This window comes from Puma concolor, chromosome C2 (genome assembly GCF_028749965.1).
Source record: "Puma concolor isolate L17-30 chromosome C2, mPumCon1.1.hap2, whole genome shotgun sequence".
In the NCBI taxonomy this organism is placed as follows: domain Eukaryota; kingdom Metazoa; phylum Chordata; class Mammalia; order Carnivora; family Felidae; genus Puma; species Puma concolor.
This window is the reverse complement of record NC_141675.1, coordinates 127,955,468-127,979,604: the sequence shown is the minus strand read 5'-3', so window position 1 is coordinate 127,979,604 and position 24,137 is coordinate 127,955,468. Positions and strand designations below refer to the sequence as shown.

The window sequence follows — 24,137 nt, the reverse complement described above, 5'->3', positions numbered from 1 at the left end:
TACAGAGTAGTGAAGTAGTAAGAAAGTAAGAAAAGCTTCAATCTTCCCTTAAGCCTTATGTAAAGTAGCAACCTATAGAAATAATGAAGAGACTATAAATGCACCTCCCATCGAACATTTGGAAATACGTGTGGAAATCCAGAAAAAAATACCTTAGAAATCATAGACCGATCTTAGTCAGACATATGTATTTAAAAGAGTAAGAAAAAGCAAAAGAATGATATTTTAAAAATCACCCCCATTACTTCTGAAATGCTACTGATTACAGTACTGTTTTTGATAGTTATTACAGACTAGGAGGTTTCATTCACAAGGATCATGTTAAGCAATGCTGCATTCTTTGTTTTCTATAAAACTTATCATCTGAGAAGGATACACCTTTCAAGGAATTATAATCACAGATTCTAATCAAGCTTCTGCTTACTACACTTTTATCTGTAACACCTTATCACCAAGTAGATCATCTATTTTCAAGCTCAAAAAAAACAAAAAGTCAACACCAGTTTTTTAGAGAAGTTAGATCCCAGTGATCATTTTTTTCCATATATACGGAAATTTCTATTCACTTAGAAAACTGAACTATCACAAAACGTCCTGGTTTTTACTACCTCACATTTACTCCACAAATGGAAAAGCACTGAATTCCATCAACCATGTTGTGGGACTCGATCTACATTTCTATGTTCTGTGCTGTATTATACCAGGAAGCACTCTTCGTTATGGGTTATCATGTGACAAGGAGAAGAGAAGAACAGACCATTGGATTTACCAGAAATTCTAAAATTTAACTTTTTAAATTTTAGCACCAAAAGAGCTTGGCAGCACAATCTACCACAATCTTGCATCACAAAAAACATCACACACACACACACACACACACACACACACACACCCTTGATAACCTTATTACACTTTATACTGTTTCACCTATAATCATTTTCATTTAAAGGGAATAGTGTAGTGTGTCTGTAAAATGGTGAAGAACAAAAATTCTGTGATCAGAGAGGCTCGTTTCAAATCCTGATGCCACTGAACTGACTGCCCATGGTCAAGAATAACTTTTGTGTACCTCATTTTCTGTATTGATAAACAGGAATGATAGCAATGCATTAATTCCTAATGTGGTATTAAATAAGATAAGGCATGTTAGCACTTTGCTGGGCAGACAGTAAACATTTTACACATTTTAGGTTTTACAATTATTATTATTACTATTATTATTAATTCCTATTCCTTCAGGTTCAGGGTATGCAATTGGGCCTATACTGCATCAATTTATCATATGATTAATCACTTTATTATTTTCCTCATCGGGGAAGTTATATATTTTTTAATAGCCATGCATATTTAAAACATTAGGTTAAATGTGTCAAGTGGAAACTAATGAAAGGATAATATGGAATATGAAATCCTAGGAAATGATGAGTTCCTCAAATTGAATGATCTGTAACAAAAAAAAGACCAAAAGATGCAATGAATTTCGTTTTCCCTCTGATCACACTAAGTCTAGCTAAAAAGCTACCCTCATGATGCTTCTATTCCATCCTAATTCAGTGAGATTAATAATGACCTTGTCAGCAGATGACCCTCTCTCCGCACAGCACCATGGTGAGGCTCTGACTCTCTCCTATCTTCTGTCCACATGTTTAGGTTTGGGCAATGTATCGCTAACTTCCTTAATTTAAGCAACTTCTAGTTCCAAACTTAATCCCAGATTACTAAGGAAATTCTCACATCTCCTCAAATATGAAGGAGAAAAAACCAATGAAGTTCCCTTCCACAGCCTGTACAAGCCAGTTTACTCTGTTCGGACAACTTGTTAATTGAAAGGTCTGGAGACACTAAAATTTCTTCTCCTGACTAAAGTCGCTTAAAGCTACCCAAAGGTGTGTAGTTAACACATACAAATGTGCTTTAACTCACTTTGTTATATGAGCAAGCACCATTTTAGTGAAGTTTCAAGAGTAATAAAGACTGCCTTTTAAAACAAGCCTGAGTAAAAAAAAAATAAATAAAACAAAAATAAAATAAAAATAAAAAATAAAACAAGCCTGAGTAAACAAAACCCACTTTAATCTGAAACTAAAAAGGTATGCATTTTTTATTATATTTCTTTCACCTAGGAAAGGAATCACAGGCAGATACTTTTAGCCAAACTAAAAGTTAGTACATCATTGGAAAAGTGGAAAAAGACATTGCAAGCTAAAACAAAAACTATAGTATAGTTAGATAGTACACAGGTTATTTAAATGTGGAGATCAAATTTTGAAACGGAGTGTATCTCATTAGCACCATATGATGCCAAATGATCTTGAAACAGACACATGTGGCCTGATTCTCTTATTCTTTGGCCCCATCTTCCTTCCAAACTCTACCTGGGATTGACAGTAACATAAAAGGGCCTCAGACATGTTAGACGGGAGAAACTAAAACAGGACCTCTGTTTCCTTTTCTGCTAAAATCCAGGAATGAGTTTGCCAAGTTGATGTGTTTTTCCATAACGGTGCATAAATTATGACCATATACAACATGCTACAAAGAACTTTACGGTCATATAAACATTGTCTTGTTCTGCTTATTGAAAATTTAAGTGAAACCAAGAGATAACATTTACCTGAAATGATTTTTAAAGTACTAAACAGTCACAAGTAACTATTTTACTACTCTTAAAATGCTTTTCCTCATATTAAAAGAATAGAGAAAGAAGAATCTACAGAGTGTTAGGAATCCAAATTGGGTTTCTAATATCCTCAAGTAGAATCTCTTGCAGATAATTTTAGCAGAAAGTTCTGAGGGCTCTAAGCTCCCGCCAGGGCTGACTGTGGATAAATTGTCTCTGGTTCTCATCCCATAGACGAATTGAACACAGGCATGGGCGGCCCATACTTTAAACTTGATGACTTGTAACCATCAGCTGTTACTGCCAGGAATGCTTTAAAAATATGTTTTCTAGTAAAAAAAAGACTAACATGAACTAAAAAAATAGATCCCCAAAATACATGGAAGTATTATTAGGAATTGAAGTCTACTAATTCTTAAATGCTGACAAACCAATCTCTTGACGTAAAAAGAACATATACCCACTTAACACAGAACCACACTGCTCTGTTGACATTTGCTTGTATCCATTGATGGTGCTTTTATTTTTTTTTTTTTAATTTTTTTTCAACGTTTTTATTTATTTTTGGGACAGAGAGAGAGACAGAGCATGAATGGGGGAGGGGCAGAGAGAGAGGGAGACACAGAATCGGAAACAGGCTCCAGGCTCTGAGCCATCAGCCCAGAGCCTGACGCGGGGCTCGAACTCACAGACCGCGAGATCGTGACCTGGCTGAAGTCGGACGCTTAACGGACTGCGCCACCCAGGCGCCCCGATGGTGCTTTTAAACGCTTCATTTAAATGTCAAACTAGGTGACAGGCATCAAGCCTATAGACTACTGCCCATCAAACTGGTGGCTGAAGAATTTTTCTATAATTGTTTACCTTCTATACATTCTCCCCTAAATAATACAATAAATTAATTAAATAAACGTGCTCTTTATCGGCTCTAAGCCATGGACAGCTGTGAACACCACAGAAGCACCTCTCTAGTTGAATGGAATCAGAAAGATATGCACAGTCAAGCTGTTCAAAATATTGTTTTATGTGTGGAACAACACTGTCATAAGACGTTTGGAAGCCAAGCACAATCTCAGAAGTAAGGGAATCTGTGGCAGCCTGTTCTGGCTGATGGGAAACAAGACTGAAATCTCCCATGAAGCAAGCAATAGGACACCTTCCAGGGTTAGAAACGGCCTTTTGGATGGTTAAAAAAAAAAAAAAAAAGAAAAAGAAAAAGAAAAGAAAAAAGCAGGGAGAGACAGAAAGGCAAGGAAGTGAAGATCAAAGCTATCTCCCTGTACACTACAGATCATCTTTTCTCTTCCTTTTCTTGAACAGCAAGATTGAAGGGAAGGGCTGAAGGTGGAGGGAGAAGGGGAAAAGGAAACCATGCTAATCCAGCATTGTAAAGAAAGGAGGTGGTCTTTTGATCTCCACAGGAAGGCAACTTTATTGGCTATGCATAAGCAGTTTCCAACCAGCTGATCAACCAGGTATTAATGCTCGACCCCTCCATGATCAGTAACCATGAAGTGAGTTATCTGTGAACAGCAGTCAAGCAGAAGGCTCATCTACTACAAAATGACTGCCAGCCCATGCCCGACATAGAGGGGAAGAGCAACCCCGGGGTGGGGGAAATGGTTGTCCCTCCACAGGCTCTCCCTTGACGAGTACCAATTATTTGCCTTGGGACTCAGAGCAAAATCTTTCTTCGAATGTGCATGAGTGAGAATGACATCAAAATACAACTTGGAAACTACATGCTTTTGCAACCCCAGCAGTCATTTTTTCGACTTCTCTTCAAGTCACTTCTCCTAAGCATGCCAAAAAAATGCAGACATGATAAAGGCTCGAAGTGAATCAGTTCAGTGTAAAGAAATGATTGGCTTGCCTGGTGATCTAAAAACCTAAAGACCATTTACTTCATGGCAGGAAAAGGCATGCCTCCCCTCCAGATTTTCAAGTGTTCAAACCTCACTCTTATGTAGGTGGATTTTTTGGGAGAGTTTTAACTGTAAAAACAAACAAACAAAAAAATATTGAGGGCTCCTGGGTGGGTTAGTCAGGTAAGCATGTGGCTCTTGATTACAGCTCACGTCATGATTTCAGGGTTCGTGGGATCGAGCCCTGTGTCAGGCTCTGCACTGAGAGCACAAAGCCTGCTTGGATTCTCTCTCTCTCTGTACCTGCCTGACTTGCGCACACTCTTTCAAAATAAATACACTTTTTAAAAAACGATTGAATCTTTTTTACATTTTTCATTTCTCTCTTTCAACTGGGAAAGTACATGTGGTTACGAGTTTTGGAATCAGCTTGGTGCAAATCCCTGTTCTTCCATATCTCCTAACCTCTCTGTGATGTAGTTTCTACTACACAAAACAAGGATATAGTAACATCCTTATAAAACAAGGATACAGTAATATTTTACTAGTAATAGTACCTATGTCATAAGGTTCTTATAAGTATTAACAAGATAGGGTGAATGCTCGATAAATATTGATAACATATCTTCACAGCGATAGAAGTGGTCACTGTAGAGTTTCTTATGCCACCCCAAAATTCAAACTCCATCTCATTTTTTACTATGTATTTCCTTCTTTCATTTTATTGGTCTCCTGTAAGCAAAAGTGTTATGACATACTAGGTAACTAGTTTTTCACTCCTTTATATAAATCAAGGCAGTTAATATTCTCAAGTCTCGTTAAACGTAACTTTAAAAAGCTATTCTAGGGGCGCGTTGGGTGGCTCGGTCAGTTGAGTGTCTGACTTCGGCTCAGGTCATGATCTCCCAGTCTGTGGGTTCGAGCCCCGCGTCGGGCTCTGTGCTGACAGCTCAGAGCCTGGAGCCTGCTTTGGAATCTGTGTCTCCCTCTCTCTCTGCCCCTTCCCAGTTCATGCTCTGTCTCTGTCTCTGTCTGTCTCTCTCTCAAAAATAAATAAAACATTAAAAAAATTTTTTTAAGCTATTCTATGAATTCATTAAAGATTTAAATGTTTCAAATAGCTTTTTTTGTTTTAAAAATGCAAAATGTCTAGTTCTTTATATAGTGGCTACATAGAGTATACACACCGACATCAAATTTTCAGAAACCCACTTGTCAGATTTGCTTTTCATACTGTGTACAGTCAGAGCACTGTTCTGTCTGCTCCCACTCCACCTCCTCCTGTCTTTTAAAACTGGCTGAATTCTGGATCTATTTCTACTACACTTCTCCAGACTTGTGCTTCTGGTTTCACTTCTTTTCCTTTCTTCTTATCAGTTTTCTTAATTTATTCCACAGATTACCTTACGTCTAACTTTAAATTGAATAATGACTTTGATTTCCCTGTACTCTCCTGTAAGAAATCAAGCCTGCAAGTCAGTTATACTTTTAAGAAGCAAACGTTTTTAAAAGGGCCAGAAATGAACACAAGCATTACCTTAGCATCTTTTTTTTTTTAATTTTTTTTTTTAACGTTTATTTATTTTTGAGACAGAGAGAGAGCATGAACGGGGGAGGGTCAGAGAGAGGGAGACACAGAATCTGAAACAGGCTCCAGGCTCTGAGCTGTCAGCACAGAGCCCGACGTGGGGCTAGAACTCACGGAGCGCAAGATCATGACCTGAGCCGAAGTCGGCCACCTAACCGACTGAGCCACCCAGGCGCCCCTACCTTAGCATCTTTTGTTAACACTGATGACACAGGAAGACTCAACCATCTATGATCTTCACTTGGCAAGTGAGGAAACCATTCATGTTTCCTCCCTCTTATTCTTGTTGCCAACATTGTTAAATTTAGATATCCAGGCAATGTAAAATATGCACACAAACAACTGTCCTTGTAGATTTGAAATTCAGCATTTTGTACCACTTCAATTCACACAAGAATATTTCATTTGCCACAGTGAAGACTAAGGGAAAACTTCAGGTAAACTTTCTGTTCTCGGGAGATTTTAACCATAAACATCATATGCGCTAGAGGGCCCATTATCAAGAAATAAGGATACTCTAAAGGATGTCAAAGCATTCAGATAAATGTATTTTAAAAGCCAAAAAGTTTATAAAGAAACTATTAAGAAATTGCTGGAATTACCAAAGAATCTTGTGTGGAGGTTTTGGGTGGGAGAAGACCAGACACCCAGATTAGTGGCTCACGTAGTGAAACAATGAAAATATGGCCCTCTTCCCACAAGAAAAAGATCCCCCCTCCTATAAAGATAGCACTGCAAATTTTTACTGTATGTAAAATTCAGATCTCATCCTAAATTTGAACTGAAACTCAATAACTTTTTCTCCTTAAAATCAGGTTTTAGAAAATGGAGTTGAGGGGAGGAAGTCTATCAAGAAAAGAATGTTTAGAATCAGTTCCTGAGAGATCGTACAGATTTTTTTTTCAGGGCTACCCCATCCACTCCCCTCACCAAAAGTCTAGCTATCCTCAGAAAAGAACACTCAGATACATAAACTCACTAAAGAAATCCACCTCAAAAAATGATTTTCTGAATACGCCTTTTTCCCAAAACGTTAGGTACCTAGAACAAAAACAGTTGTAGCATTAGATTAATAAATAAAAGGCTACAAAAAGCAAACACATATTCCAACATAACATTTGATGTTAAGTGTAACATCAACACATCAAAAGAGAGTTTTATGGTCTTTTTGAAGAAAACTATAGGACTTTGTTAGGTTGGCATCCAGGTTTAAAAAAAGAAAAGAAAAGAAAGAAAAAAAAGAACTGACAACCAATAGATACTTTTACAGGTTAAATCTTGTTGAAGAGACCTTACCCCCTCAGTACACTTTGATTTATTTAAGCTCACCACATTTCTCTTAAATACACTCCATTAACAAGCGATAGACTGTGATCTTAGGCTTGAGGCAAGATATGAAACACAATCTTTCAAGAACTTCATTCATTCCCTGTCCAGGTGTCTTGAGCACACCCCACTCTAGTTACCTATCTGAGTTCTGTGAAGTTTTATTCAAATCAATAGTGTGGCTTTAGAACAGCACACTGTCAGGAAATCACCCCAGCAGCCCAGTAATTTGGCCTCCCAAGTTCAGATTCGTGGCAGAGTGAAAGTCATCAGAGGAATGATAAAGAGCTTCGGGTTGAATATGAGAAAGCCCCTCCCAAAGACACCTCTGACCTGCACCCTGGTGAATGACACCTCGGTGGGGAAAACTCAGGCTTATGAAAAAGCATCAGTGGCTTCACTGGAAAATTAAATTAGAAAAAACAAAGCCAGAAATCAGTTAACTTTTAAGATTATAAATGCCTCCTACCTATTTAAATTACCAATCACAGATACTAATTCATGGAATTATTCAATCTGAAAGGAACACCTCCTACCCTGGATATTTCACGGATATTCCTCCAAGTGAGGACAGAACGGCACACTGACACGACCAGCTTTCAGTGATACCCTATTAGTGTGACCCTATCTTTAATCTACAGACGTGATAAAATGTCCCAACATATACAAACTCAGCTCAAACAGTGACTAATGACCATTAATCCCCCTATCTTTAGTAATCTGCCTCTCTAGTCATTTATCACACTGACACCTCACTTTACACACGTGAATAAACTTTAACTGAGAAGGTGAATCAACAAAAATCTCAAAGGTATCTGGAGCTGTAAATTAAACTAAGGGGAGAAGCAGCAAAGAGAGACAAATAGAGAGATCAGACCTTAATGTTTCTGATTTGCATCTGTGGCTGGGGTGTGGGGGGTGGAGAACTATTCAATCATCCAGATCTGCAAACTAAGAAAGAAGAGGCTCTATCACGGAAAGGGGAAGCTGGAAGTAAGAGGCAGTCCCAAAGAGTTGGTTTAATCTCCTCATCCATCCACTGCAAAATATACAAAAACTTCAGTTTTCTGTTTTCTTCAAAGGAGTAACAATTTAAGGGAGTCCTTGGTTTAGCTGCAAATGTTCCTTTTAGTCAGGAAGCATGTTCACTAGGCTAATTCTTTCAGGGATCTGCTATCATTTAGCTGATGTGCATTTTCTTTTTCATATTTCACTGACTTAAAGTAAAATCCTTGGTCAACACATAAACCATAGCCATGGACCACAAAAAGCTAAGACCAACCCTTCAAAACTGTTTCATAATCATGAAAATTGAGTGATTCTAAGTGATAGGCTCTGATGCAACTTGAAGCTCAGTATTCAACTATTTAAAAAAAAGAAAAAAAATCCCCTGAGGTGTAGTGTGTGTGTGAGTGTGCGCGCGCGCGCGTGTGCGCGCGTGTGTGTGTGTGTGTGTGTGTGTGTGTGTGTGTGTGTGTTAAGGCCTGAAATTGGAGCCTTGATTGAAACCAGAATCTACCAAAAGGGAAGAAAGAAAAGTTGAGTCGTGGCTCACCCGGAGTAAAAGTTTCTTAGGGAGTGTAAGAAAACTACTTTAAGTGTATGTTACTCAGCAGGACCTCATGGTAGCATCCTTACAACAATTCCTATGAAAAGTTTCAGTACCATTTAATTAATCGCCAAAATCTTAAATTCAGCCTTCTGCTTTCCCTCGCCAATGAAAATTCCCAGGCAAGTAACTGTTCCCTTTCCTATACTTGCAACCGCCTGATTTCCTTCTAAATCCAGCCAGGCAGAGTGGCTAGTTGATGCCCTACCCTAAGAAGGAGTCATTTCCTGAAGTTTCTTCAGAATCGAATTTAATTACAGACCTTGGTTACATAAAACTAACTACTAATAACTCCTTGTGCTCGGAAGAGGAGGGGCGAATTGGACGACCAGGTTCAGGAATCCTGGCGAGTCTCTGAGCCCCAAGTTCTCCGGGCGCACATCACCCTCTCCGAGGGAAGCTGCCTGACGAAGGATAAAACTCATTTTGGCTCATCCGGAGGCCCCAAGCTCACCGCCAACCGCTGCCTCCTCCCACCCGGGAGCTCAGACCGTGCGTTTGCCCAGAGTGATCTGGGCGTGCCCTGAACTTGGCAAAAGGCCGAGGTCTGAGATGAGGCTTGGGGGTCTTGGGGGAAGGGGGGAAAGGGACGACCAAAAGTGCAAACTAAGAACCTTTTCGCTTCAAACTCCCACAGGGATCGAACCCCTCCAGCCTCAGGAGGGAGCGGTCGCCGAAACCCGGGTCGAGGTTTGATTCCGAAAAGTGGGGAGGGGGCGAGCAAGGGGGATGAAGGGTGAAGAAAGAAGACGCGAGGTTACCTGAACAGAGACATATTAATCCAAAGAGGTAAAAGTGAGCAGGCTCCGCGATCATTGTCCTCGGGTGGATCCTGCATACAGTCTCATGCCAAGAGGAGGGGATAGAAATGGGGTCCCCAAATTTATGAAGAGAAGCCACACACCACACACACTACACACAAAGGCTTAATATAAGCAACGTGGGTCAATCCGCCAGGAGTTCTCAGGGCAATTTACTTGTCGACCTTTCCGGACGCTTGTCAATACCTCGGAGCCCTTTGCAGACCAAGAATCCCAAGGTTTGCCTTCTCTGGCTCCAGGCTTTCCGACGAGGCTCGGCCACTTCCAAGAATCATCCAAAGCGAACAACAAAGAGCCGAGGGAGAAGAGCAGTTGTGCGGTTTCCTGCCTCCGGGTCTCGCCGAGCCTCCCGGCGTGCGCCCCCACACTGTGCGCCCGAGCGCCGCGGCGAGGGCAGGCGCGGCAGCGGCAAACTTGGGGTGTGAGAACGGTTTAGGGAGGGCCAAAAAGTGCTTCTCGGTCTACGGGCTAGCCCAGTCAACAGCTGGCCACGAGCGGCGGCGAGGAAGGCAGCCAAGGCAGCGGCAGCAGCTCTGGGGGACCGGCACAAGGTGCTGGGGGTGTGCCTGGGTGACTCCGCGCGCTGGGGCCGAGCGAGGGGGCGGTGCGGCGACAGTGGTAGCCCGAGCCGGCCCTTGTTCCCATCACTTGGGGGATGCGGAGGGCACTGGGTTCAGCAGCAGGTCCGCGGGCAGACGCGCACCTCCTCGGTGCCCCCAGCCCCGCGCAGCGCTCACCATCGCCCCGGGTCCCTCGCCCGCCGGGGCGCGCGCTCAGGGCACCCCGAACTCTCCGCTGCTGGGACGCTGGAGCCCAAACTTCCTGAGAATAGCTGCCCGCAGCCTTGTCTCGTGGGAGCTCTGAAGAGGCAGCTCCTGGACCTCCCCGGGCTGGCGGAGAGGGGCGAGGAAGATGCTGCTGCGGGTGGGAGCGACGGCCGCCGGGGCTCCCCGGAGCTCCGCCGGGATCCGCAGCGTCTGAAGTTTCTGCTCTCACGCTGCCTCTTCTCTGGCTCAATTGCTTGTGGGTTTCCCCAACGTCCCCGCAGCTCCCAGTTTCCTCCTTCTCCTCCCCGGCCCGCGAACACTTAAAGGGGCCGCGCAGTCCTTTCCATGCTTCACTCTACACTCTCCAAATGCTGGTCTGGCAACTTCTGCTCGTTAATATTTTCATCCAAGAGCCAGGGTGCCCGAGTGCGCCCTCAGGTGAGAATCAAACTGCTCAGGATCAGAAATCCAAACGAATGGGAACTTGCCTTGTTTTTCTGGCTGCCCCTCGCTCCCCTGCACCTTTCTCCAAATGGAACCTCCCAGCCAAAGACTTCAAAAATCCTCCTGGTCCAGCTTAACCTCTTCCTTACCGCTTCCAGGAGTTGGAATAAACTCACAAATAACTCTACCTTACATTACTCTGCGTTTGCATTTTTTGGTTTGTTTTTAATCACATTTGGGCAAACAAACCTGTAGGACAAGGAGGTAGAGTGATGACTATCTAGAATATATTAACTATTACACTCTATTGCATAATAGATGTGCACCGTATTACGAAAATCACTTTCTTTTACATTGCAGTTGCTGAGAGTCCTGTAGAAAGGCTACCCAACTCAAAGGGACATAGGGGTGAGCCGTGGGGTCTTTTCTTTGTGTTTCACCAAGAGCCTCTGTTTCAACTTTATTACTCTAGGTATTAGAATGTTAACAAGGGGGAAGTAATCAGAATGAGGGACAAAAGCAATATATATATATATATATATATATATATATATATATATATTTTAGCATTTTCTAAACCAGAGGGCCTGCACTTTGACACCCCATGCACTCTCTGAAACCCCAAACTACAGTTACTATTTCTTTTAGCATGCCAAGTCTCAGTTTTCTCTTCTCAAAAATACTCTTGAAATATTAACAAATATTAACAAATCCTACCCAAAGCAAACTAAACCTATCATATCTGAGGAGCAATCTTGCATTTGTTCACTTTTTTTTTTTTTTTTCTTTCAGTTAAGTAAGACACCTGAGACATGGTGAGGGCCCAACACGTGGTAAATATTGGAATTTACAGCTATTCCTTTGGGGCGCCTGGGTGGCTTTGTTGGTTAGGCAGTTGACTTCAGCTCAGGTCATGATCCAGCAGTTTGTGAGTTCGGCCCCCAATCGGGCTCTGCAGTGACCGCTGAAAACCTGGAGCCTGCTTCAGATTCTCTCTGCCCCTCCACTGCTTATGCTCTCTCTGTCTCTCAATAATAAATAAACGTTAAAAAAATATTAAAAAAAACAACCATTCTTCTTTTAAATAAATCATTACCTACAGAATTAAATACAGTCACTTCAAAATGGTCATTTGGTATCTATCAGGATGCTCTCAGTGGTTGTCCCTGGAGAGGAGAAATGCATGATAGATGGTGGAGGGGAGGATGAAGTTGCTCTTTTCTTTATGCTGCTGTGCTTTTCTATTTTTTTTTTTTTTAAGTGAACATGCATTACTAATGAACAACAAAATTTCAAAAGCAAATCATAACATTTATTTTGGTTGCTTCTGGTACAACCAATGACCATGAAGCAGCATTTTGTAGAAAGAAACTCTGGTTAACAGCACCTATCTCTGAAAGTGAAAGACCGTTTGATCCTGGGAAAGCGGAGTGAAAATTCAGTAAACAGGCTGGAGATAAGAATTCAAAGACTCCAACCAAAGTCTTTCCAGCAATAAAAACAAGAATGTGCACTAACTGCTGGAAAACATACATTGATTTGGTCTTTGTGAAAGGATATTTAGCAAGAAACGTAGAATATATCTTCCCCCCCCACCCCCTTGGGATAAAACATGCTTTTAAGATAAGCTTACCCACTAACAGAAAATAAATAAGGTAAAGCATGGTACTTGAGAGAGAGGAGAAAATCCTTCAGATCCTCATATCATCTGAGTGCATTTTAAATAAAGATTTTGAACATACACTGAGTAAAAGGTATATACTTTTAAATATAAACTAGAATATATAGGAGAATTCCTACTGCATTGTTTTACAAAGTGGGTCTCCTGGTCTCTAGAAGTTTGCTAAGATTTCTCAGAATCTTCTTTACTGATCTCATTATCATTGAATGGAAACCATATGTATACTCCTTTTAATCCTTTTGTTTCTCAACTTCAGTTAGCAACAACCCTCTGCCCCTCCCCCCTAATCTCGTCTATCTTATCCTTAGAGATCATATTACCTAGGACTCAACTGTAAGAATCCTCAAGGAGTTAATTTTGGCCAGCCCCGATGAGGACCATCATGGCCAACCTCATACGCTGGCCCTTTCTTTTTCCTCTGCCTCATGCAAAGTGTACTTTTCTGTCAATTATATCAGAAAGGTGGCATCTGAAGATAAGAAATTGTATTCAGAAGATATTAGGGATCTACAACAAGTGAAACTCAATGTACTTAAGAACTTTTGCAACTCCTTTCTTCCACTCACTTACCTACTGTTACCCATGAAAAGAAACACTTTATAAACATCATCTATGTGCAAGAAACAGTAAAGGGCTCTGTGGCAAGAGGCAAATAGAAACCCAACCACAAGGCCCCCTGAGCTCTTACTATAGCGAGCCATACAAGCTCCAGAGTGGAACCTATCAAAAGAAGTAGAAGCAATGTGTCATTAGGGTTAAATGACAGTTCAATCATTCCTGGAGATGGACAAATCATAGCCAGTGCCACCTTTCCATTTCTACTCCTGAAGATCAAATTACTAATAGAATACAGAAATGTGCAGTGTGTCTGTATGAGTATGTGTGCAAGTGCACTCACACCATGTAGACATGGATAGGGTGTCCACCCATGTCAGGTCTTCAGGCAAGTCTGACACGTACAATAGAACTCTGACTCATTCCAGACTGGTTGGGAGACAAATAGCAACGTAAGGAGAAAGCGCCATTAACTTGCACTCTGAAACTCTATTCTCATCACTATGATCTGAGTAAGTCATGACTTCTCAAGTTCCATGTGGAGAATTCTGATCTCATTTGGAGCTTATGAAATTCAGGATCCCTGAAATGTCTCCTTGAGAATTTGGAGGAAACTCGAACACAATACACTCAAAGAGCCATGTGAATGGGGCTTCTTTGGCAGTAAATATTCTAGAGCTGTGATAATCTCTTAGGTTGGTCTGATCTGATTTTTTTGATGGGGGTAGTTACAGGAACTCAGGAAATAACAAAACTCCCAGGGTCCCTCCAGGAATTCCAGATATCACCCAGATCAGGAGGAACAGAGCTCCTGAGGAAACTACAAACCCGAACACTGCTCTCTCTCCACCTCCTAGAAAGAAGCCTTAGAATCACACTGTGCCTGGGTATGGGATATATAGTAAGAAGTTCCAGGAGATCTGGTGAGAAGCAGCATGTAATACATACAGTCCACATGAAGGCTGTGCTGCATATGCCAAGATACTATCTCTTAGGGTACGACAGCTAGCTTAGCAATTTTTACATGGAACTGCTGAATAATCTATGAAATCTTTTGTATCTAAGTCAATGAACTATGTAGAATATTTGAATACTTTAATATTTGAGTATTTTTTCTAAGTGGGATATCTATGAGAAATGCCATTCGATAAAGTGACCTAAAGTAACCCTAATAAAGAGAGAATAAACACATCTGTTGGAAACATCTACTGTTTTGAGAAGCCCTGTCTCTTTAGTAAACGCTGCTTAGTCTATGCCATGCTGCTCATGTAGTAATATCTCTAATCTTCCATTCCTAACAATTAAGAGCCTCAGCTTTCCTTGCTAAACTGCACATGGTAGTTCCTTCGGAGGAAACTTAACTTTTGTTTAAATGAGCAATATGGTATCGCTTACAGATTCTCGCTGCCATGTATTATAGCAACAAGTCATATGTAAGAAATCACATATGGCGGAGGATACACAGTTAACATGCAATGGCAGTTCAAGGGCGAGAGAAGTAATTTAGGACTGGAGTAATAAAAAAATGAACGAAAAGAATACTAGATAAGATTTTTAAATAAGTGTTAACCTTTTTTTCATGAAAGAGTCAAGTTTACCATGATGCTTTCTTTTAAATGTACACAGGGCACACTTTAACAGCATTTCTTTTGCTTGTTTGCTTCTCTGGCTTTTAGAATGTGTAATTATGGGCCCCAAACTGGGAACCATAGGGAGAAGAGATTTCCTGGTTATCTGTCTTCACTTACTTAAAGACTTAAGGCACTGTCACCTGGACCAGTTTCTTCACTACAGGAAAGGGTGCGAGAGAACTCCATTAGTCTCACTGTCTCTAAAGCTCATTAAAAAATTTCAGCTATGATGCACTCAAGCTTCTGTGGAATTACTGTAAATGTGCTTGCCTTTTACCATCTCAGCACCTTGGGGACATTGCACATGTTCTGAACCTAGGTGCTATATTGGTAAGTCTTTTTGGTAGAATCTGGGACCTTAACTATTCGGGCCTTTAATAGACATTGCCTTGATCTAATTCTCACCATGATTATGTGAGGTGGTATTATCATCGGAACTTAGAGATAAGGTTGAGACAGTAAATCACTAGCCGAAGGTTGAGGGGTCTGTAAGTCATGGATCTTATATTTGAATCCAACTTGTTTTCAGCCACAGCACATAGAAGGGGAGGGGAAAGAGAGTTTCACGGTAGGATAGGCTTGGGAGACTTTGAGGTCATCACATTTAAAAATGTCGCAAAGCCTTTGATATGTAAATGGGCATGTGAGTCCCCAAGGGAAGAGCTTCTGGAGAAGCCCTGCCTTTTTAGTAAATGCTGCTTCTTTTTTTAAGTTTTTTTTTTTTTTCAACGTTTGTTTATTTTTGGGACAGAGAGAGACAGAGCATGAACGGGGGAGGGGCAGAGAGAGAGGGAGACACAGAATCGGAAACAGGCTCCAGGCTCCCAGCCATCAGCCAGAGCCTGACGCGGGGCTCGAACTCCCGGACCGCGAGATCGTGACCTGGCTGAAGCCGGACGCTTAACCGACTGCGCCACCCAGGCGCCCCAAGTGCTGCTCCTTCTGCACCACATTACTACTACAGTAGTATCTCCAATGCTCCACACCTGAAAGTTAAGATCGTCGGCTTTCCCTGATTAAATTGCATATGATACTTACCTGGGGGAAATTTATTTGTCTTGAAAAGAGTGATGTAGTATTCCTTACTGAAAAAGGCTGTAAATTGAAGTGACTGCTTGTCCAGGCCATACTTCAAAGAGCAGCCAGAGGGATCTTGTTGAAACCTGAGTCACACTACATTCTCTCCTGTGCTCAAAACCCTCCAATGGTTTCCTACCTCACTTTGAGAGCTCACTCTTCCCTGACAGTATCTCCTTCCCCATTTACTTGGTCTCGCCAATTTGCTCCACGGCAAAGGCCTCCGTGTTCTTCCAGATTGTTAGCCAGCAACCACCTGCATCAAATATCTCACTCTTACTCTGGCTTGAATCCTCACTTCCATAAACCTATAAGCCTCCTCTTTCCTCTGTCAGGTTTTAATAAAAATCAAACGTTCTCAGAATCTTTTCTGATCACCAATTATAAAATTACATTTTTACGCAATACCTCCTTCCCTACCCATTCCATGTTTTCTTTTTCTGTTTTGTTTTGTTTTTCTCACCAGAGCACCTACCCCATCCAGGATACTATATATTTCTTTATTTATTTTTGTCGACTGTTTCGCTCCTTCTAGAATATTACACAGAGTCAGGAATTCTTGGCTACTTTATTCACTTTTATATTTCCAGCGTCCAAAACAGAGCCCAGCACCCCAAAGACCCTCAAAGATTTGTTGAATGAGTGAATAAATGAATGAATGAACCATATTTCATGGTTAAAATATCTTTTGGGAAAATGCTTCTTTAGTGAAACTGTCTCTGTAGTTCTAAAGTATATTTTCTCCAATATGTAGTTCTATTATTTATTAAATCATTAACTTTTCGTAATTGAGAAACCTCAAGTTTAAAGAAACCGACTTTCCCCAGACCACTCCTTTGGTTGTACTTTATCCAAAGCCAAAACCCAGTCCTCTAAATCACTATAGATTTCTTTCCACTGGAATAGGTTAATCAGAAACCAGTGAACAAGATTCTCTACCTTTAGAATCATCAGTAGATATGATACAATTTAATACATATCATATTATTCCATATTATGTAGTGAAGTTTGCACATTTCTAACTTCAGGAAAATAGGAATCATAGTTTTTAAAAAATTCTTCAGTTCCTAATAGCATAAAGCTAATAACAGCCAACATTTATATAGCTTTATGTACTAGAGGCACTGTGTACAGTATTTTACATATTTAAATCCTCAGAAATACATTATTTGATCAATTATTATTGTCCTGTTTTATACACGAGGGGATAAAGGGATTCAGGTAATATGAGGCTGAGAACATACCTGAACCTTGGCTACTTGGATTTACCCCTGCAAAAAAAAGCTGTTACTTAATGTTATCCTTTTTTTTTTTAATGTTTATTTATTTATTTTGAGAGAGAAAGAGAGAGTAGGGGAGTGGTAGAGAGGGAGAAAGAGAGAGGGAGAGAATACCAAGCAGGCTCAGTGCTGTCAGCACAGAGTCTGACGTGGGGCTCAACCTCTCAAACAGCAGGATCGTGATCTGAGCTGAAATCAAGAGTCAGTTGCTGAAGTGACTGAGCCACCCAGGTGCCCCCAAAGTAATGTTATTCTTACAGATTTGGGTCTAGCTGGAAAAAAGCTATCAATGTGTAAGTTTTGTTTGTTTGGAGATTTACTTTCATTTTGGGAAAAAGTACAAGAAAGTGACTCTGAAGTATAAGGAGCTGTAGTTATACTTTGATATGGAATTTATACATTTATTTAAAAAAATTTTTTTTAATGTTTATATATTTTTGAGAGACAGAGAGAGACATAACATGAGCCGGGGAGGGGCAGAGAGAGGGGGAGACACAGAATCTGAAGCAGGCTCCAGGCTCTGGGCTGTCAGCACAAAGCCCAATGCAGGGCTCTAACCCATGAACCGTGAGATCATGACCTGAGCCGAAGTCAGATGCTTAAACCGACTGAGCCACCCATGCGCCCCTGGAATTCATTCATTCATTCATTCATTCATTCAAATCTTTAACATTTATTCATTTTTGAGAGACAGAAACAGAGCATGAGTGGGGAAGGGGCAGAGAGAGGGAAACACAGAATCCAAAACAGGCTCCAGGCTCTGAGCTGTCAGCACAGAGCCCAATGCAGGGCTCAAACTCACAAACTGTGAGATCCTGATCTGAGCCGAAGTCAGACGCTCAACTGACTGAGCCGCCCAGGCGCCCCAGGAATTTATACATTTAAATCTTTTTTTTATTTTATGTACAAAATGTTCAAAGGGTGTTTTTTTTTCTCTTAACTCTGATGAGAAGGCATGGAAAAATATATAGTACAAGTTTTTTAAGAACTTCGAAGTATATTGAAAATCATGAAGATGAATATATATTTATATTTTACCATAGAATTCTGCTATCTTTTGGTTCTTGCTTCCAGATATATCTGGTACCAAGCATATACTATACTAATCATGAATTAGAATTCTCTTAAATTGGGATCATAGTTAACAGCTGCACAGCTGAATGAAACACTCGATAGGCTTACATTTTGAACACAAACCGACTATTTTGTAAGTAATTTACATTATATTTAATTCTGCAGATGTGTTTTATAAAACTGTTTAATGTTTTTGGTTTTTCATTGCTGTTTAAAAAAATCCTTTCAAGAAATATTTAGAAGATGGAGGTACATATGTTGGGATTTATGTCTCATTTTGTATATTCATTATGTTTTCCCACCTGCTGCTTTGTTTATTCTGAATAATGTTTTACCTAGGTTCTAACAGTTATTTTAATCAGTTCATTAATGAAATATTATGTTGATTTGAAAAACACCTTGAAATTCTATTAGAGTTTCCTATTTTGAGGTTATTTTCTGGGTCAGTAAATTAGAAGTAGGCCTTCATATTTAATGTTGTGCTAACCAGAAAAAAAGTATCTAAGTTAATCATAAATAATACTGCTACTAATAACATTAATAATAAGGACTCCATTAATTTCAGTATTATACATCATATTGAAAATTTTATGTTATTTATTTTACAGCCTATTAATGTATTTTTCTCTTATGGTTAAGAAAAAATGACTTCTCATTTGAAAAATCTAAATTGGGGCTTTGGGATTTAATGGCCTGGTGTGATTGAGGCCTAGGATTCTAAATCTGGAGGTGCCCATTCTTGTAGATAAATACTGAATCCATATCCCACAATTGTCCTTGAGAAACAAACTGCTGTTGAAATTGACATGAAATGTAAACCTTCTGTCTTAACAACAAGGATAATTACATATTTTCCCAAGAGTTTAATCACCTCCTCTCTAGTACCCTGGCCACATTCCAACAAAATCATCCAATTCCATTATTCTAACTAAAAGTCTTTGTTGATTTGATCTAATCTCATCTTCTCAATTTCCTATCACTGTATACTACTTAAAAGCTGCTTTATTACACCTAGCAGGTGGAATTTCACTGTACATATCTTGTTGCATTTATGTATCATATTAGTATCTTTGAAACAAAACAGATGTTTGCTGAAGCCAATAAAACAACCTTACCAACAAAAACATTATATAAAAATTATTCTACTTATTCAAAGATTTCACATCATTAATTTTTATTTACAATGCTTCAATTACAAAGTAAAAAACTACTTTATGAATTTAGCATGTCAATATTTTGCCACAAATATTCTTAAATAACATACTAAAAGCAATATGGTTTACATCCCTATGTTCAGATGCTAATTCGTTCTAATGAGATTTCATTCATTTTTCTTCAAAATATAAGAGTAACATATTTTTAGAATATTTGGATAAAACCGAAAACACAAATTTACAAAAATTCTCTCATACATAATCACATATGCTTTCAACATTTTATTGTATAGTCTTCTTTTTCTTTTTTCTTTTTCTATCTTTCTTTCTTTTTTTTTACTATGCATGTAGAGACTTCTCTTCTTACAATATGGAATAATACTCTAAAAACTGCTATGTAACCTACATTTTCACTCAACAATACGTCAGAACAACTTTTTCCATGTCAAGAAATATTCTTTGACACTATCATTAACAGCTAAGTTAAACAGAATTCCATGACATGAGTGTACTGAAATATACGTAGCTAATCTCTGATGGTTAGGTATTTAAGTTATTTCCAATTGTCACTAAGCTGTATAGAACCCGATTCTTAAAAAAAAATCGTATTAGGATATTGTCTTTCTAGTTAATACATTTCGTGTTAATCACAGATACTCTACTGAAGCAATAGATACTTTCCACAATTTAAGTGACTCCTTGTTTGGAGTTAGCATGGAACTTGTTCAAATGGTCTTAGAACCAACATATACAAGAGTTAAAGATCACAGACAACAATAAAGAACCATTAGACAATTCTTAACACCTAAAGTTTTCACTTTTTTCCCCCAAAAGGATTATTACTTGTTTGTTCAAGGAGTTCCTTTTGTTTTCATTACAAGTGATTAATAATTGAAAGTGTTTGTATTTCACAAGTATGCTTGATTTCATAGGTTTTGTATTTCACACCAGAAAGTAAACTCTTTTCTTTTAGCAAGGGCAATAAATCAAGACCTAAGCCTTTTCCTACACAATTACCTTTGAGAAAAAGTATAAACTTAAGGACAATTCATTATTTTGCTAATTGCTCTTTCCAGCTAGAAATGTATATTGTTTAACATTTGGCTATCATAATTACTGATAATGTCCATAATGTGACCAAACATAAATACGCTAGTCTAAGTAGGGTAAACCTAGATGTATTATGTGCATCCTAGTTTATCCAAATCATGTTATTTTGGTTAACATCACCTATTTCTTGACTTTCCTCTAACTTCCATATGTGGTTCATTGCACAACAGGAGTTTGAAAAATGTAATTATCCTCCCTTCCCTGGTGAAATATGAACCATAAAGTTAGAATAATTAAAGAAAAGGCATCAATTCTCATATTGGATGCCTTAATATTTGAAGGTAAAATGCCATTATTTCTTAAGGGTGGTAATTTGATCACTTGTTAAATATTATTTATAATATTTTTGGCAAATATGACATGATATAATAATATAGTCTTTATATGACAAATCTATTTTAAATCGTGAATTTTTGTCAGTTCTGTTTAACTCATACAGCAATATACAGAACACCTGGAAAAGTCTAATTAATAAACCAGATTATCCACTACTCTAGATTTTTCTGACCTTGCTCCCTTTAATATTTCAGAACAAAAGAAATTTGAAAAGGTGATCACGAATATAGAGATGTTTCTTTCAACATGTTTATACATCCTAGAACATCATTAAATGTGTTTTCCAGGTGGAAACTATGTGATTAAGGGACCAGAACACAGTCTAGAGAGCTTGCCTTTTAGCTCAGACTTCCCCTGCATGACTCCTTCTCATTCTTTAAGTCAAATGAAAGTCTCTTCCCTACAAAAGCCATCCCGGATCTGCCATTCCCACCTTCCCCAATAGGTCAGCTGTCTCTGTAAAATGCTTAGAAAAAAATTTGACTGTTTCTTCTTAGCACTTATCACAAATAATTGCTGTGGAAATACGTCTTTTAAGCCTGCCTCCTCTGTAATTCAGATAAACTCCACAGTGGCAGTAATGACTTCTGACTTGTTCACCAACAGCATTTTAGCTCTTATCAAAGTACATTGAACATGACTTTGTGCTTACACTTCTGTGTAATATACTACCTTTTGAAAAAATACTTAGCTAGACTAAGAGGAGGAATAAGAAGAAAGTCTAATATGTAGGTATCTGGGCATTCATGCCTTTCGCATTTAATCTAACTATACAATTCCCATGGAAATGGACAATTACGAGAAGGTTTACTCTATTTCAATGTTTTCAGTAGGGGAGGTGGTGTCATTTTGTCCCCTCCCTCTAACCCAGAGAATATTTGGCAATGTCTAGAGACATTTGTGGTTCTCACATTAGGTGGAGAAGGAAAAAAGGTGCTACTGGCATCTAGGATATAGAAGCAAGTGATCTACTAAACATGTCATATTATACAGGAAAACCCCTCACCCACAACAGAGAACAATCTGGGCCAAAGTGTCTGTAGTACCAATAATGAGAAACACTAATGTAGTCCAACTCCAATATGTTTTGAGGGATTATTTTTTTCTTGTGAAGATTAAATAAGATAGTGGACATGTGTCTGATAAATTGGTTTAGTTGGGTTCTACAGTTATTAAGCAAGCAATGCTGTGTACCAATGGTAAAGGAAAATGTAAATATTGTAAAATTTAATGTAAACATAGCTAAAGCATTATTAAATGCTTATATATCTTAAAATGGAAAATTTAATCACATTCTTCTGATAAATTGCAATTTAGCCTATTTAAAGAGATATATTTATCCAATAATACATTATTTACTTCCATGTATACTTGGAATGAATGGAGTAAGAGCAATGATATGTGAAGGCAAACTGTGAAGCTGAATTGGTGTGTACTTAACCAGATATGTGCTATTGACAGGGAGCAGAAAACTTACAGTGACAACTCCTAAATGCTCCCAAACTTGATACAATGCAAATAGCACTAATAAAATTGTGGTTTTGTGTGCACATGACTTTGAATGAACATTATAGTGAATGCTGAATGAACATGTAGTAGACATATCTGTTATATTTCAGAGTATATAAATATACTTTTATTTATATTTCTTTAGTAAGAAAAACAGTCATATAACATATTTATACTGCTCATCTTCCAATGAACTCCAAATAAGGGAACGTCCAAGGCAAATTCAAAGCTGAGTATATTTAGTGTTGATTTAAACTTTGCTCTTCAGAGCAGGTAGAGAGTCTGGTGCACACTTAGAACAATTATGAGGCACAATACTTGTTTCTAAAGTGCATGAAGAAAGGCATCTGGGTGGCTCAATCAGTTAAGTGTCTGACTCTTGGTTTTGGCTCAAGTTGTGATCTCACAGTTCCTGTGTTCAAGCCCCATGTTGGGCTCTGTGCTGATGGTGCAGAGCCTGTCTGGCATTCTCCCTCTTCTCTCTGCCCTTCCCCTGCTTTCCCTCTCTCAAAAATAAATAAACTTAAATAAATAAATAAATAAATAAATAAAGAGATCCCTGTCACTGACTAGCTGGGTGACCATGGACATGTCTTTTATTATCTCTAAGACATGTTTCCTTAAATAAATAAAATATATTAAATTAGAAAATAATTGTTCTTACCTTATAGGACAGTTGCAAGGACTGAAACAGATAATATGCATAAATGCTTAGCACAGTACTTAGAATATAGTAATCAAATATTACATATCAATTGATTATTATTGCTGTGGTTCACTGTGAAAAAGAGAGCACTATCCTGGGAACCTCAGGATTAGGTTTACATTAGTAGTAGAAGACTGCAAACATTTTTTTTTTTTTTTAAATAACTAAGCAAAACTTATAAGGGTTGTTGCTTTAAAAATGTTCAGAAAGCCATAGATACAGCTAAAAGATATCTAACTTTTAAAATAAATCAAATTTGATTTTATCAAAGGAGTTTGAAAGTAATACAGTATTTGGAACCAATATTCTTAAACAATGGAACATTAGTGTTGATCTATTTAAAATTTTTTTTAACATTTTATTTATTTTTGAGAGAGAGAGAGAGAGCACAGGAGGGGAGGGGCAGAGAGAGGGAGACAAAGAATCTGAAGCAGGATCCAGGCTTTGAGCTGTCAGCACAGAGCCCAACATGGGGCTCGAACCCACTATCTGAGAGATCAGGCTGAACCAAGGTTAGATACTTAACTGACTGAACTACCCAGGAGCCCCTATTTTTTTAATAACCCAACTGAGTATATGCCAAAATTAAAGTTTCCATGGTATATCTGAAATGTGATGGTTCTGTGCTGCTGAGATGTTATTAACATAATATTCTCAAAGTGTATTAAATGCTTTGAAAATAAGTATATATGATTTTAAAAGTAACCAAGGGTTAAACTTTCTAAATTAGAAATTTGGAATTTAAAAGATGCATAATTTTCCATTTTATTCTGTGACAAAATGATAAAACCTGTATAGAATAGTATTTCATTACAAGTTCAGAAATGTATAACCTGGCTTATAGAGGGCACAAAGCCAAGAGAATGAAAATAAAATTCTCAATTTCTACACTTCAGTGTCATGAAATGAACTTTCTATTGCAAGTGAAATGCTCATTAATTTGTAAGTAGGTGAGACTTAAGGGCAGATAACAGTAGCTTCTAG

The 24,137-nt window shown here is 38.8% G+C and overlaps 1 protein-coding gene across 9 annotated transcripts in view; it reads right to left on the bottom strand.

The window, feature by feature from the left end:
- Positions 1-24,137, bottom strand: part of ROBO1 (roundabout guidance receptor 1) — a 1,149,709-nt gene that overhangs the window by 391,871 nt on the left and 733,701 nt on the right. For 2 of the 9 annotated variants that reach the window (XM_086675708.1, XM_086675712.1), the window contains exon 1: positions 9,770-10,088. The exons of 6 other annotated variants lie outside the window; for them this stretch is intronic. In XM_086675708.1, coding sequence (XP_086531834.1) covers positions 9,770-9,824 — 55 coding nt within the window. In that variant the 5' untranslated portion in view covers positions 9,825-10,088. Of the gene's footprint in view, positions 1-9,769; positions 10,090-24,137 lie in introns of those variants that run through there. One more of the 9 variants, XM_086675713.1, reaches the window with a different exon arrangement.